This window comes from Panicum virgatum, chromosome 2K, assembly GCF_016808335.1.
Source record: "Panicum virgatum strain AP13 chromosome 2K, P.virgatum_v5, whole genome shotgun sequence".
Taxonomy (NCBI): Eukaryota; Viridiplantae; Streptophyta; class Magnoliopsida; order Poales; family Poaceae; genus Panicum; species Panicum virgatum.
The window spans coordinates 66744873-66759980 of record NC_053137.1 but is presented as its reverse complement, the minus strand read 5'-3'; the positions used below and the strand labels follow the sequence as shown (position 1 = coordinate 66759980).

Genomic DNA, 15108 nt, shown 5'->3' with positions numbered 1-15108 from the left:
CGGGAGCGGACAGAACGCCATCGCCCCTGCTGCTTTCTAATTTGCAACGGCTACTTGACTTACTGCACGGACCAATACCTAACAAAGATCAACCTAGCGGACCGTGTTCGGTATCGTGGTGATCTTGAGTCCATGTCGATCCTATTCACCTCGCAGGCACCGAATTCTTCAGCCTAATGTTCCATCATCAAGTAAAGCAAGCTAAAATAAATTTTAAGAAATTCAAAAAAATGCCAAATTTTGGAAACATGAATTATTTAGCATAGGAGGAGGCAGTACAAAAACACTATTAGAGCCGTTCCGTACTCAACCTGACTCAAAAGATTTAAACATCCCTTATGAACAACTTTTCCTTCGATCCACCTTGATCTCGTCCGTTACACAACGGTTTTATTCATTTCTAACATCTTTATCTGGACCTCCTTGTCTTGAGGCTGCCACCCACGCTCTTGTTGGATTTTACATAAGCCTGATAACTTCGTAAAAGATTAAGGAAAAGTTCCAATCTTGAACATTTGTAAAGGAATGCCTATAGGCAATTGCAAAAAAAATAAGCCCGATAATTCCTTACCTAAGATAATGACGTAACTGAAAAAGTCCTTCACTATAGAAGATGAGGGTGTCATGGAGAAGTTGATGAGGCTACCACTAACCAAGAACCACCTCCACGAAAGACCATGTTTATAAACTCTACATACTTTTTTTTTAAAAAAAGAGAACAATATATGAGACATATTTAGCATTTCCTTGTATTTAATTGGTACGAGAGGAGAAGTTTGTTAGCAGCGCTATTGACCCAGGCCAGGGCAAAAGTGTTGAGCAACACCACTGTTGTAGTTGTAGGCAACAGAGCGCGCGTAAAGGAGTAAGAGGCTGTTCGGCTGGTAGAATGAATAGTGTTCGGCTGGTAGAATGAATAGTATTATGTGAGAGGAAATAAGTCGAGATAAGCCGAGACAAGGCGTGCCAAGATCAGCCGAACAGCCCCTAAACCTTTGGCCACGGCACCAGAATAGCAAAGGGGGCGTTTAGTTCCCAAACAGAAAAATTTTTGGGTGCCACATCAATGTTTGACTAGATGTTGGGAGGGCTTTTCGAACACTAATTAAAAAAATTAATTTCAGAACTCACTTGGAAACCGCGATACGAATCTTTTGAGGCCTTTGACCGCATCATTAGCACATGTGGGTTACTGTAGCACTTATGCCTAATCATACACTAATTAGGCTCAAAAGATTCGCCTCGTCGTGTACATCCAAACTGTGTAATTAGTTTTGTTATTTAATTACTTTTAGTGTTTCATACATGTGTTCAAAGTGAAGTTGAAAATTTTTGGTAACTAAACGGGCGCAAAATTCTGTCTGGCTACTGCCCGGTGGACTCGCGCTCCTTCTACATTTCCATTTCAAATCAAACGACGGCACTACCCGTGTCAGGGTGGAGCCAAACATTTTCCCTCCCACAAACCCATCCATCTCGTCTCGTCCCATTCCATTTCCCCGCAAGGGAGAGTCTAGCAGTAGTCTACTAGCGAATCGAAAGGACTCGCAGCTCTGAAACCCCGAGCGAGAGATAGATATAACACGCTCTCGGCTTCTCCTCCCCCTTCCTCTTCCCCACCTTCGCCTTCCCCTACGGACGCCAGCGAGCCCAAAATTCCCGGCACCCGAGAGCCCTAATCGCCCGCCGATCCCGCCCGTGCCGCGGCCGCCGCGCCCGATCCGCCGCCGCGCTGGCCTCCCCGCGCCCCAAACCCTAGGAATTCCGCGCGGGGGGCGGGCGGGCGGGCGGGATGGAGGCGCTGGTGGGGAGGGCCGTGAGGAAGGCGTTCCCGGGGTTCGGGACCTACGCCGGCGTTGTCGAGTCCTACGACGCCGACGCGGGCTACTTCCGCGTGCTCTACGAGGACGGCGACTCGGAGGAGGTCGACGCCGACGAGATGGCCGAGATACTCGTCGGCCCCGCGATGCCGGAGGCGCTGCAGCGGACGCCGCCGCGGGACGCCGCGGGGAGGCGCCCGAAGAAGCGCCGGCGCGGGGACGAGGAGTCCCCGCCCCCGGCCGTCACGGGGGACGCCGTCGTGCTGGCGGTCCCCGCTGGCGGCGGGTCGTTGGAGGATGGGGAAGTCGGGCCCGCGACGCCGGCGGAGGCGAGCGGGGTGGCGGAGAAGAAGAGGAGGGTCAGTCCAGGGCCCCCCGTGTCGTCGTCCAGGCCGCTGCGGCGGAGCGCGCGCCAGGCGAAGGCGGCCGAGCGGGCGGCCGAGATGGAGGCCGCGGCGGCTGTGGCGGCCGCTGCGGAGGCCGCCGAGGCCGAGGCGGCCGCTGCTTCCACGCCACAGCAGTCTGGGAGGAAGCGTCCTCGTGGAAATGGAAGTGGACGCTATAGGTCTGTCTCCAGGGATTTGGAGGATGCCGCTACGCCACCGAAGACGGACCTGCCACCGAAGCCGGACCTGCCACCGCCATCGCAGGGTTTGGATTTGGGCGGCCTCCCCGTCCTCGATGTCTTTCAAGTGTACTCTTGCTTAAGGTCATTTAGCAGGCAACTGTTCCTGAGCCCGTTTCCACTGGACACATTTGTGGCTGCGCTGCATTGCACGTATGTCAATCCTTTGATTGACTGGGTGCATTTTGCTCTGTTGCGAGCTCTCAAGAGCCAGCTGGAAGATTTCGCCAATGAAGGAGACCCATCGGCAGTACACTGCATTAGGTAAAATGCCATTCTCTGGATCCTAAGCTTAGAGAGCTTTACGTGATGAAAAACATGTTTCTCAAGTTAACCGCTATTGTCTGTGTAGGAATCTTAACTGGGAGCTGTTAGACCTAGCAACTTGGCCAATCTATCTTGCTGAATACTTGCTAACCAGGGGTACAGAATTGAGGTATGGTATGAAGCTTACAGACTTAAAGCTGTTGAGTACAGAGTACTATAGGCAGCCTGCAGTGGTGAAACTTGAGCTCCTGCGTTCACTCTCTGATGATGTGCTGGAGATTGGGGCTATACGTTCAAGGATGTCAGAGTTGGATGGAAACGATGAGGGCTTCAGAAGCACTGGTTTAAGAAGAAAAAAGAGGGGCTCTTCTGCCAAGGGTGCAGCGGATTCTTCCCATTCTCCAGAAGGCTCTGATGAAATGGATGACGGTAACAGCGATGAGTGCTATCTTTGTGGCATGGATGGTAATTTGTTGTGCTGCGATGGCTGTCCAGCTGCCTTTCATTCAAAATGTGTCGGGGTGGTGGAAGATCTATTGCCTGAAGGTGATTGGTATTGTCCTGAATGTGTAATGCAGAAGAATGATGGATCAAGAAATATGGCAAGTCCTATGAGAGGAGCAGAGGTTCTTGGAATCGATCCACATGGCCGACTATACTTCGGCACTTGCGGCTATCTTTTGGTGTAAGTTGTCATCGATCCCTTCCTCTGGTGTTACATCTTACATGTATCCCTCTGCTATATTGCCCTCATGTACCATTCAAAATATGTGTGACGATTACATTGCTCTAGTGCTCTGCTCTTCAGATATGAAGTCACCTTAGGATATAGGAACAATGATATAAGCTTTAGGCCTTTTGCATTTTTCTCTTGTCTCTGAGCTTTACCTACTACCTAGGATGTTCTATTTGTCTTGTTTCTTCTGGGTGGCACCTGTCCATTGAAAATGTAAGCTGCAAGTCTGCAACAATCATATGATTCTTTCTATACTAGCTGCTGGTGACATGTGAGCCTAGTAATACATTTGTGGAATTAGCAATGGTTTGACTTTCGTCATGCTAGGTAGAGCATACCTTGATGTTGTATGCTACGACATTAAAAATACGATTTATGTGCTATAGACTAGCACTTTTGCTAAAAGAAGGAAAGCTATATTGTATTAAGATTCTCTGGAATAAAACAAGGAAATTTGTGATACCCTGATTTAGTAAGTGAGACATGCTTATGCTCTGATCAATCCTGTATGTATTGGGTAGTTACTTCTTGCTGCATTAATAAACAAAGCATCTTCTGAACTTGCAGGATTGACTCATGTGAGGGTGACCCTCCATGTCATTATTATGGTCAGGTCGATCTTCATTCCGTTGTTACATTGTTGAACACATGTCATCTTTCATACAGATCAATTGTTAATGCAATATCTTCATTTTACGGTACTGCAATTGAGTCACCCAACCTTAACGGTCGGTACCAGAGTAGCAGGGAATGCAGTACATCTGATGCTGAGACAAACTGCAGACATTCATCACGATTGAAGCAACATAGTGAACATGACCAATTTATGGTAGAGCAGGACAAGTCTTTTGAACAATTGGACTCTGGAAAAGCTTGTACCTCAAATTCTGATCAATTGGATCAAGATTTGTCACTCAAGAGCATCACATTTAGATCTGCACTTATGTCTCGAAGTGGAAATGCTGCTGAAGGTGATTCAAATCAAATACCTCAAAATAGATCCTCAAGTGCTAAGATTAATAACTGCAGTTCCCAGGAAGACATTGTTTATTCAGATGCTAATGATTTATCTTTAGAGAATCAGAAAGATTCGTCACCTAAGAAAAAACAAAGTGATTGGCATCTCCTTTCAGATCTTGTTAGGTACATAAACTATTACAGCTTTGGTCAAATAGCAGCTTCAGCTGCTGAAGAGCTAAAACACAAGCTGTCTGAAAACAAGGAAGGGAAGAAACCTGTTCAGGATGCACTCTCCTTCCATCTGAGAACAATATGTAAAAAATACGCTAACATTTTTGCGCTAACTGATCAAAAGCTTTCTGTCGAACTGCTTAAAGAAAAATGTGGATGGTGCAACTCATGCCAAATCAGTGGCGGCGTTGACTGCATTTTTAGAGTAACTGATGTTAAATGTATGGAAGGTCATAAGCCACATACTTTTGGTCTTGGAGAAGTAAAAAATATGGAAAGTCATATCGTCCTTGCTATGCGCAGCATTTTGTCAATTGAAGAAAGGTTGAATGGTTTGCTGACTGGCCCTTGGCAAAATCCACAATATAGCATTTATTGGCGTAAGGCAGTTCTCAAGGCTACAGATGTATCATCACTTAAGCAGCCTCTTCTAATGGTATAACTTGCCATCTGCTTTATTCCTCTGTTTTCCCCAAATCTGAATACCCTATAATGATGCATGCTTCTCTGCTCATACTTTGCAGTTAGAGTCCAGTCTGCGACGTGTTGCCATTTCTGTGGAATGGGAGAAACCAGCAGACTCTGTTGAAGTGGTTGGTTCTGCAGCTCATATACTTGTCCGTTCATCTAATAAATCTCTAAGTCATGGAAGTGCTAGAAAGCCTGGGAGAAAGCCATCTTCTAATGGTGAACTTAAAGTTGACTCTCGTGATGTTGGTGTTTATTGGTGGAGGGGTGGAAAATTATCTCGTCAAGTGTTTCATTGGAAGAGGTTGCCTCAGTCACTGGTCCACAAAGCTGCTCGGCAAGGTTTATGAATAATCTTCTGTCAATTTTCAGATATTCCTTCTCTACTACTGTATTTGCACTAAACCTTTTTGACCTGGTATGCTTCAGCGGGACGTAGGAAAATTCCAACGATTTTATACACCGATGGTTCACAATTTGTCCGGAGGTTCAAATACATAGCTTGGCGAGCTGCTGTGGAAATGGCAGAAAATGTGGCCCAGCTCATTTTGCAGGTAATAGCTTTTTGTTGAAAAGCAATCAGTAAAATGGTCACTGAGTTGTTTTATTTTGTGTACCTGCAGATTAAAGAGCTTGAATGGAATATCAAGTGGACTGAGATACTGGGCACTCTCCCTTCTAGCCTCATGACCAAGGAAACACAGAAAATAGCAAGGCTTTTTAAGAAAGTTATAATTCGCAGAAAACGCATAGAAGGAACAAATATTGAATATCTACTTGATTTTGGAAAGAGAGAGAACATTCCTCCTGTTATTTCTAAACATGGAACTAAATTTGAGGAGCCCTCTAGCGAGAGGAACAGGTACTGGTTAAATGAAGGCCATGTCCCTCTGAATCTGTTGAAGGCATATGAAGCCAAAGCGTTCGCTCGCTTACTGAAAAAGAAAGAAACTGATGAACTTCCTAAGACTAAGAAGATGCGTGACTCCAAACCCAAAATGCCAAAAAAGACTGGGTTTGCTTACCTCTTTGAAAGAGCAGAAAAGAGTTCCCCCGGGCTTTGTGGTCATTGTAACAAAGAAGTGGCTGCAAGGTATGTCAAGGATGCTTATTTTTTCTTCTCTCTTTTAATAGTTTCTTTTATTTGTTTTTTCAACCACACTATACTCACCCCATCAATTGTTAGTAGCAATTGTAAATGTTCAATTCAGTTGAAACAAACTAGATAAAGATTGTCCATTACATACAAATTGTGATTTTCTTGAAATTCATGATTCTCTTGTGCCAATCTGTTGCTACTTGCTACAGTGCATGTGAGTGGTGTGCTATTGATAAGGTTTCATATTCGTTGTTAGACTGCAGTACATGTTAGATAACTGATATGCAGATTAGGGCCCTAGTACATTGACATTTTAAACTTTTTTATTCTTATGCCTTGTATACTCTGATCAGCTATGGGTGTTTTCAGTTATTTATTGCTTTCAGATACAATCATTATACTTATTCTTTGTAGCAGTGTTTATCAGCATGTTAATAAAATTCTTACATGATTGGATGTGCTGTGTTAGATATCATTGTTGTTTTCTAAACAATCTAGGTGCACAATTACCAATCTAACTAATGGTGCTATTTCTTGACAAGTCATTTAGGGAGCTAATTACTCTGGAAAACTCGTTATGGTGTATTGGTATATATTTTTATAAGAGTTCTAGGGGCGACCCAGCCCATATGCATTGCAACAGGACCAAAATAGTCAGAATTTAGAGTTCAAAGTAACTGAGCGACACACACACGAGCAAAAGCACAGCACCTCTGCGCACAGAAAGGTTCTAAGACAGCAGTAGAGTAACAACTAAGAAGGATGACAAAATAACACACGCTTTGTTTCCAAACGGAACTATGACACGAATTTTCAGGGGCGCATCAGATCTGTTATGGTATATATATGAACCATGTATGGGAATTCTGACTCTTGCAGCTATTTGTTTGGCCAATAAAATCTGGCATTGTGTTCAAGTGTGGCAACATATTTGTTATTTGCTTTTGTATCGTGGTAAATTCTTTTGACTTGTTAATCTAACTCTTTCTCTCTCTTTTCAACAGTGAAGCTGTGAACTGCCAGTATTGTGCAGGTATGCCTTGTTGCGCGTAGACATCCTTTGCTGTTTTGCATAACCATAATTATTATCCTCAATCTCATATTTTTATATGTACTTTCTGAGGTGTCCTATGTCTGCCATTGGATAAAGAAAATTTTCTATTGATCATTAATGTTGCACTAGCTGAACAATCATTAACTGTTAAGTTTTCCTTTTACTTTGGTAGTTGATGCTTGAAGTTTTCTTGAGAGTTATTTCAATGTCTGTCACTTATTTACTTTTATGTTATTCGATGCAGCTCTCTTCCATAGAAAACATTTCAAGGTTCCTAGGGGTGCTGCAGATACTGTTTATGTTTGCAACAAGTGCTTAGCTGAAAAGGTCTTAAAGGTGAAGTCTCCTCAGAAAAAGGCTGCACCAAAGAAGCCATCTCCTAAAAAGAAGCAAAAGAAACAAAAGAAGCAATCACGCAAGATTGTGACTAGGAGAAATCAGATAGTTCTCAAATACAAGAAAATTGGCAAAAAGGGTAAGCGTGGTCGGCCAAGGAAGAACCCACTTGCTCCGTCAAAGAATGAATTGCCAAAGACATGTGAGAGTGAACCATCAAATGTGCCCAAAAATGAACCAGTAAAACGTATATCAAAACGATTGTATGACAAGTACATGAAAGGCAACACAAATGTATCCGAGCATGGTACCAGCTGCCGCAAGAGGAAGCGGACTGCTTTGCAGTATTCATACTGGTCGAATGGCCTTCGATGGACACAAAATCCACATGATGAAAGGGCAAGAAGTTTTAGGAAAGAAAGAGTAGTTTTTCCATTGGAAGATGCTGAAATGTCTGAAGTCAGCCCAGTATGCTGTTTGTGTGAGAAATGCTACAGTGAAGAGGATATTTATATTGCTTGTGAACAATGTGAAGGTAAGCTGGGCTTTACTTGCATGGCGTATCTTCGTGATCTTGGAACAACTTCATGCCAGTTAGCTTTTATGAGCTAGAACAATCTTCTTTATTTTGTGTTTTGTGTTCACATAGTGTGGATAGTAGGTAGGTACCTATCAATTTAGGTTTTCATCCTCTATGAAACTATTTAACTATTACCCCCTGCATTCATTTTTTTGTCATTTTAGCCTCGGGCACGGATATTAGCACTTTTACCAAGTTTTCCTTCTCTCATTTTTGGTATTATGTGTTCCCAATGCATCATTTTCCAATTTTGCCCTTGTGATAAATCAAGAGGTGTGGTTGTGCCACTGCACTAATCAGCAGTATTCCAAAGCTTGAAAAGAAAAGCATTGCAATCTTTTTAGTGGAAAAACACAAAAGCCGCGGTAACATTGACGCCGATGAGATGGCATGTGTTCTTGCGCATATCTAGAGAACGAAAGAGAACATTTTTTTCAGCTGGCACCAGCAGCTAGTTTAGGCAGCTATTACAAAGTATCCAGAACATCCCATGCTAAGTATCAGATGTTCCTTCATAGCGTCGCAAAGCTTGAAAAGAAAACCGTTGCAGTCTTTTTAGAGGAAAAGCAAAATTGGTGATAACATTTGCACCAATGAGATAGCTCATATGCTGAGAATGGAGGAAAACATTTTTCATCTGGCAACACTAGTTAGTTTGGGCAGCTGTTACAAGGTTAATTGTCCAACCCAACTCAAGAAATGATTCCCTAAATATGCGTGCTTTGGTCATAAGTGCCAAGTATTGCGAAACGCAGGGAGTGCTTCATTGAGTTAGCTTGTTTCGGCAACCACCTGTTATGAACAATGAGTAATTAAATTGATCATCGGAAAATGCAGCAAGCTTTAAATGGACTAGATGCGCGTCCTCAAGCCCTATTATGTCAAAAAGTAGAGAACTTTTCAATAGCTAAATGACAAAAAAAAAGAACGGAGGTATTAATTTTCTGTTCTTCTAAGCTACTTTAAGTATTTCTGTTTGTTTGTGTTGCCTATGCAAAGGAGCATCCTTCCTCACGACTCAGCAAGGCAAGTACTGTAGTGCTCTTATGTCCTACAGATTAATTCAAACCAACTGCAAAATATATTATTTGTAGAGTAGTTGAAATTTGTGACTTTCACTTGGTTGAACATAGGAGCACTAGTCATCAAGTACTTGTTGTGCATTTTATATGTTGGATCTGTATGATTTTACTTTGTCGTGCTTCGTGTCTTGGGAAGCTTTCCATTTTTCCATCCTATAATCCTTACTGCATTTGCTTTTCCTTTCAGATTGGTTTCATGGGGATATATACTCTGTCACCATTGAGAATGTGAACAATCTCATTGGTTTCAAGTGCCATAGATGCCGCCTGAGAAGTCTACCTGTCTGTCCATATGCACAGACTCTAACAATTCTGAAAGGTCAGTCAGATAAGGATCATGGTATCAAGTTTGTGGAGGACAAAGAACATAGCATAGACAACTTTGTAGAGGAAGAGGTCCCCAATTGTCCAAATGGTCTTTGTGCTCTTGGTAGTCAGAAAGATCTTCATGATAATAGCAATCTGAAAGAGGTTGACATTGAGAAAAGGCCCAACGGTCATATTACCGAGAAAGAGCTCAGTTATAATAATTGTCAAGAAGAGCTGAATGATCATAGCAATCTGAAAGAGATTTACACACATACCACTGAGAAAGAATTGGATGCTAATAAAAGTTTGAAAGAGCTAGATGGCCATAATGAATTGAAAATGCTTGGCAGTCCTGCCTCTGAGAGAGAGCTCAACAATCACATCAACCTGAAAGATCTTGACAGCTGCAGGACTGACAAAGAGGTTAAGAATCATAATTGTCTGAAAAAACTAGATGAACATTACAATTGGAAAGGGCTTGATGACCATAAAAGTCAAGAGGAGCTTGATGGTACTGCAAGTAGTAACTTTGCTACTGTGGAAACACAATGCCCTTTGGAACTTGATGGGTTTAATAACCTGAAGCTTGACAGTCATAACAATTTGGAAGAGCTTAATAATCATAACTGTCCAGAAGAGGGTGATAATAAAAACATTTCAAAAGGGCTGGACAATAATAGAAGCCAAAAAGATTCAGGTGACTTTCTAGCTGAACACTTCAACAACATAAGGATATCTGGCAAAGAGGCATTGGCCGTTACACCTGGAACTGGTTCAGTCAAGGAATCTCTTGCTTTGCAATCCAAGGATGATTCTGAGAAGACTGTTCCTGCTGAGCATGAGATTGGCCTTCAGGTGGTGGTGACTTTATAGTGTACTGTGGACAGTCGAAGTAACCTTTCACCCTCAGCTTGAGTACCCTTAGCTCTACAGTTTATTGTTTGCTGCTCCTCTGGTTGAAAATTCTGTTGGCTGTCAACTCAAATTGCCTCATAGCAGTAATCTACAAGGAAAATGATATTTTAGGATTCCCTTTGGGAATATTCTGACTGGACTAGCCAAGCATTAGAATAATTGACCTCTTGAGGTTAAGCTATAGCATTCTCGATAGGGCTGACATAGGGAATAGTTAGGTACCATTTCCTTCCTATGCTTCACATTACCAGTGAGAATTTGGAGTCATGTTGCTCAAGGTCATGCAATAATTTGGATATCTCCAAGCACAAGTGGCTGGTATTATGTTGGCCTGTTATATATTGATGTTCAAGGTGAGTCTCAATTTTTCTTTACATATATCCTTAGTGACTTGTTCATATGATGCCTCTGTAATGATGGTTTAAGGCAAATATTTGAAATGGATAATCCTTTATTGCTATGTCTGAATTTGAGGTCACACATTGCATTTGACAGCGCATGTTGATTTAGATTGTCATAGCCCCTCCCCCCCCCCCCCCTCTCAAAAGAAAATGTGCTAAGCTTGTCCCACCTTCTTGTATACAGAACAAGTCACTAATGATCAGCACTGCAAGTTGCAAACCTGTAACATGTTATGCTGATTTTCTGTTATCAACATATTTGTTGGTCTATAGTAATTCCATATGGTACCAAGTTGCCAAATTCACAAAACCACAGTTTATTCCCCAGTATACCACCACATGCAATCAATTATATTATTTTCAGTTGACACTCATCCATCTTGTTTATTCACCATCTAAACAGGAAGGAGATAGCAGTCACTGCCATCGCCAAGCATGAGGAGGCATTCCCTCTCCCCATGATTTCTTTTCTGCACCCTTAGATACTGCACCAGATCAACACCCCAACCTGATGATTCATTGTTTCAAATTGCTTCTAACAGTCCGTCGCAATTGTTATTTGTACATGCTGCAAGGGGATTCATCTCCACAGGGTTAATTAGATTTTGTATAGGTTTGCAGTAGCCTTTTCAATTACAGGGTTAATTCTGGCCTGACATCGGTTTGTACAATGCTGTTTTGCTCATCTGATTGCATTCTGCTTCAATGACGTAGAAGCTAACAATACTGGTAGATGTATATCCAACTGTTAGATTATGATCGATTCTTTTCTATATTGCTTGTTCTTTTGTTCGATTGCGTCTCTGGTTTTCGATTGCGGTGTAGCTACTAGAGCTTGTTGATGTCCAATTCTGTGAAAATCCTCCAGGTTCTATGAAACACCTCATGATATTTTTGTAGTTTCTTACTCTTGTCTTCTGTTGCCGGAGTATTTGTGCTGTGGGTAGAGGCTATGTTGAAATGGTGGATTATCTGCCAGTTGTAGTTGATGCAGCCCTACAAAAAAATTCTCCTGATTTCATACAGGTAGAAACCTCGTGGCCCTGACGTGCCCCTCGCACGTCAGTTTCGTTGGAAATGCTCGGCGGGCGCGTGCAAGCTAGTAGCCTGTGTGCACGGCTGGGCCGAGCGAGCTGAGTATAGGTAGATGGGAGAGGGAGGAAGAGAAAGCTAGTTCTTTTCTTGTTTTTATTGGATTTTGGACAATCGAGGACATGATTGGTGGCCGGTCTGGTGGGTGAAGAACTGAAAGCCAGTCTTTATTCACCAACAATTGAGAAACAAAGGAGCAAAAGGTGTGTGCGTATCATGTCATTCGTCTGTCAACGTGGGGTGCAGTTGGGTGGTGATCCTGGGAGTGAGATGCAACAGGAATTCGTGGAGGATGACACCACCCAGAAGCTCCAGTCGTGAAAGTGAACCTGCAGGGAACACAAGCACGGTGGAGTGCACGCACACATCACCCATCTATTTGCCCGAGCAATTCTATATTTGTCGTTGGCTTTCTTCCTCAGATCGCATGTTTCCAAAGTGCGACGCCGCGCCCACCCGGGGTCCGGCCGGCCTTCCTGCGCCGCCGATCGACATCCGGCTGGCTACGTTCTCGCATGGTTCCGATCGAATTCCGTCCCTCTCAGCTGTGGCGGAGGATGTTTAGAGCGAGAGTCGCCTCCACTCCAGTGGTTCTGTTCTGGGAGTCGGCGCCATGGGAGCCTGCCAATACTCCAGTGGTTCCGATGTAGATGGATGACCGCGCCGAACCTGTGCCTCGGGAACTCTGAACGAGGGCGAAACGGTGCCCGCCATCAGGCATGGGGCGGCGACGCTCCGTTCCACCCAAGGAAGCCGGCATGGCATGGCTGCCAGACCAGCAGCGTCGCACCGGCGCCGGGCTGGGGGCGGCGGATCCTGCGTCCTGGGGACCGGATCCGATGCCCCAGGGACCGGATCTACAGGTCCGCGACCTCCCTCGCCCTTCGTCCTTGTGGTCGACGGCGGCTGCTGCGGGGCGGTTCGCGAGGTGCGGCCGCGGGCTGGCGTGCAGCGCGGCGGTGGACGAGGGCTCCCAGCCTCTCTCACCACCGACGCGTGCCGGCGCCGGCGCCGGGCATGGAGGTGCGGCGGCGGCTCGGGGCAGTGGATTCGGCGTCTGGAGGGCAGCGTGGGGTGCTGGCTGGGCGGCGGCCCTCCACAGCCTCCTGCTCGGCCGGCCTGGTTGCCTCCGCTTTCTTTGGATGGCCGAGCTTCCCGCCGGCTGGCCAAGCTGTGTCTGTCGTGCAGCTGATGGAGGACATGGCCTCCGCGCTTGGGTCGCCGGGGATGGCGATTGAGGCGATGGCTGTGGGGAAGACCGATCCGTGGAACCTCTGGAAGCTGGTTGCATGCCGGGGCTAAGTATGTGCAGTGGGATGTTTGGTGAAAGCCATTGCCGGCGACCTTGCTGGTGCCGATGGCGGCGGCGTCCTAGGACGTCGTTCCCCCGTTGGGGGCATCATCTTGAGTTCTATCCCTACTGCACGGAATTCTCTGGGTGAAAACCCTGTCCATGTCTGGACGAGCGACGGCGGCGCCACTGGCGTCGTTCCCTCCTTGGAGGCGTCGTCTCTTGAGACCCAACTCGACTTCCGGCGGCGGTTGGGCGGCGGCCGGGGGTTGTCTCATCATTGCCGGCCTGGTTGCTTGCAGCGCACCACGGTGACTGTCAGTGCGGCGTGATGCTGCGTCGAAGGGCGGCGCTTGTAGCACCGGCATCTCGAGACGACTAGACTTGCAGCGAACTCTGTTCATCGTCGGAAGACGGCACAAGCGACTACCCTGGCTTCCCAACTTCCGTGTTGTTGCTTTTAGTTGTTGTGCCATAATTCCACCCTTATGCTGGGGTGCAGTGTTTTTCTATTCGTGGTTATGCCACAAATTGGTCCTTATGCTTGGGCTTGGTGTTGGCTTAGACCTAGTTTAGCTAGGTTGTTGTTCGTGGTTTGCCACGGTTGAGTCATTGAGCTAGGACGTGTTGTTGTTATGTGGTTGTGCCACAATTCGCTTTATGCTAGACAAATGGTGTAAAACCTTGATTATCATGCGGGCCGTTAGGGGCCGCAATCGAAATGAAATGATTCAGGTGGGGACGCTACCCCCGTGACCCTAAAAAAAAACAAGTCAACTGTGGCCGCGTTGGTGGAGCGAGCGTGCTCAGCTCAGGTCACGTTGCATTTGGTGCGTTCTGACAAGCTCGATCAGAACGGTCGTCGTGCGGCCAGCCGGAGCTGCCATGATCATCAGCTGCACAACCACCAGCGCCGCCACACCGACTGCCTTCGCGTCGCCCTTCATGCCGGTGCCTGCCCTTGAGTCTCTGAAGGATGAGGTCTGCATTCGCTTTGTTTGGTTTGCAATGTTCGCCATCGATCTAGCCCGCCATTTTATATTATAGGCAGTATGAAATAATTGTTTCAGCTACCACAAGATGCTTCACTTATTTTTTTCCTCTAAAAAGATGCTTCAGTTATCTGAGTTAAATACCAATAATAGTTTAAGTACTACACTACATATATAGCAGTACTTCTGCAACCAGGCATATAAATGTCTAACACCTAGTTCAGGCCTGTCAGTTACAATGGCCCAAAAGGCAAACATAAATTTCCCTATCTTTTACAGAGAAACAATTGACCACACTTCAACTTATATTTCAGTCTTTGGTTCGCAGAGGGGAAATATGGTTCACGCAAAGCGGATTCCTGACGAAACTCCTGGATTATTCTACAATTACAAAATTCTGCACTGATGCTGCTTCTTCAGTATAATTTCCATCCTTCTGTTTGGTGCAAAATTACATGAACCATTCATGCTTACTAGCTGGTGACATGGTCGAACAATGCCGTCAATGCTTACTGGCTTGAGTGCTTTCAATAGACCACAGCTCTAGCTTGAGGTGCTGAGCGACGCTAGAGCAATTGGTGGATCTGGAATTGTGTGGACTTGGAACTGAAGGCACTGCTGCCGCTGCGTCCAACAGACCACAGCTCTAGACCCTGGCTCCGCCGACGCCGCGACCTCCTTCTTCCTCTGCAACGATCTGCGCGCGCGACGCCGCACGGGAGCGACACTGCTCGCACGGCATGGGGTGCCTGCTGTCGGTGCCGCCGAAGACGGCGTTCCAGGGACCTCGGATCCTCGCCATGTCTTCCCCGCGTCGCCTCCCGGCTCACCGGTTGTCTAGCGGTGGCCG

The 15108-nt window shown here is 45.6% G+C and overlaps 1 protein-coding gene across 2 annotated transcripts; it reads left to right on the top strand.

Moving 5' to 3' along the window:
• Positions 1 to 1560: 1560 nt before the first annotated feature.
• Positions 1561 to 11658, top strand: LOC120694764 (DDT domain-containing protein PTM-like). 2 transcript variants are annotated; one of them, XR_005683649.1, is made up of 10 exons: positions 1561 to 2709; positions 2798 to 3397; positions 4016 to 5075; positions 5164 to 5449; positions 5537 to 5661; positions 5731 to 6200; positions 7211 to 7239; positions 7505 to 8131; positions 9446 to 10835; positions 11287 to 11658. XR_005683649.1 is itself a non-coding variant. In XM_039978023.1 (9 exons), exons 1-9 carry the CDS (start codon positions 1793 to 1795, stop codon positions 10438 to 10440), a joined length of 5109 nt encoding a protein of 1702 aa, XP_039833957.1. In that variant the 3' UTR covers positions 10441 to 10839. The 2 variants fall into 2 exon arrangements, 1 of the variants encoding a protein (XP_039833957.1); XM_039978023.1 differs by lacking the exon at positions 11287 to 11658 and having other exon boundaries at positions 1793 to 2709; positions 9446 to 10839.
• Positions 11659 to 15108: the final 3450 nt, after the last annotated feature.

Excerpts from the sequence above, each read along its gene's own strand:
- LOC120694764 (XM_039978023.1), top strand. The coding sequence starts at position 1,793 with ATGGAGGCGCTGGTGGGGAGGGCCGTGAGGAAGGCGTTCCCGGGGTTC. Across the intron at positions 7,240-7,504 it reads GAACTGCCAGTATTGTGCAG|CTCTCTTCCATAGAAAACAT; the intron begins GTATGCCTTGTT and ends TATTCGATGCAG. Across the intron at positions 8,132-9,445 it reads TGCTTGTGAACAATGTGAAG|ATTGGTTTCATGGGGATATA; the intron begins GTAAGCTGGGCT and ends TTTTCCTTTCAG.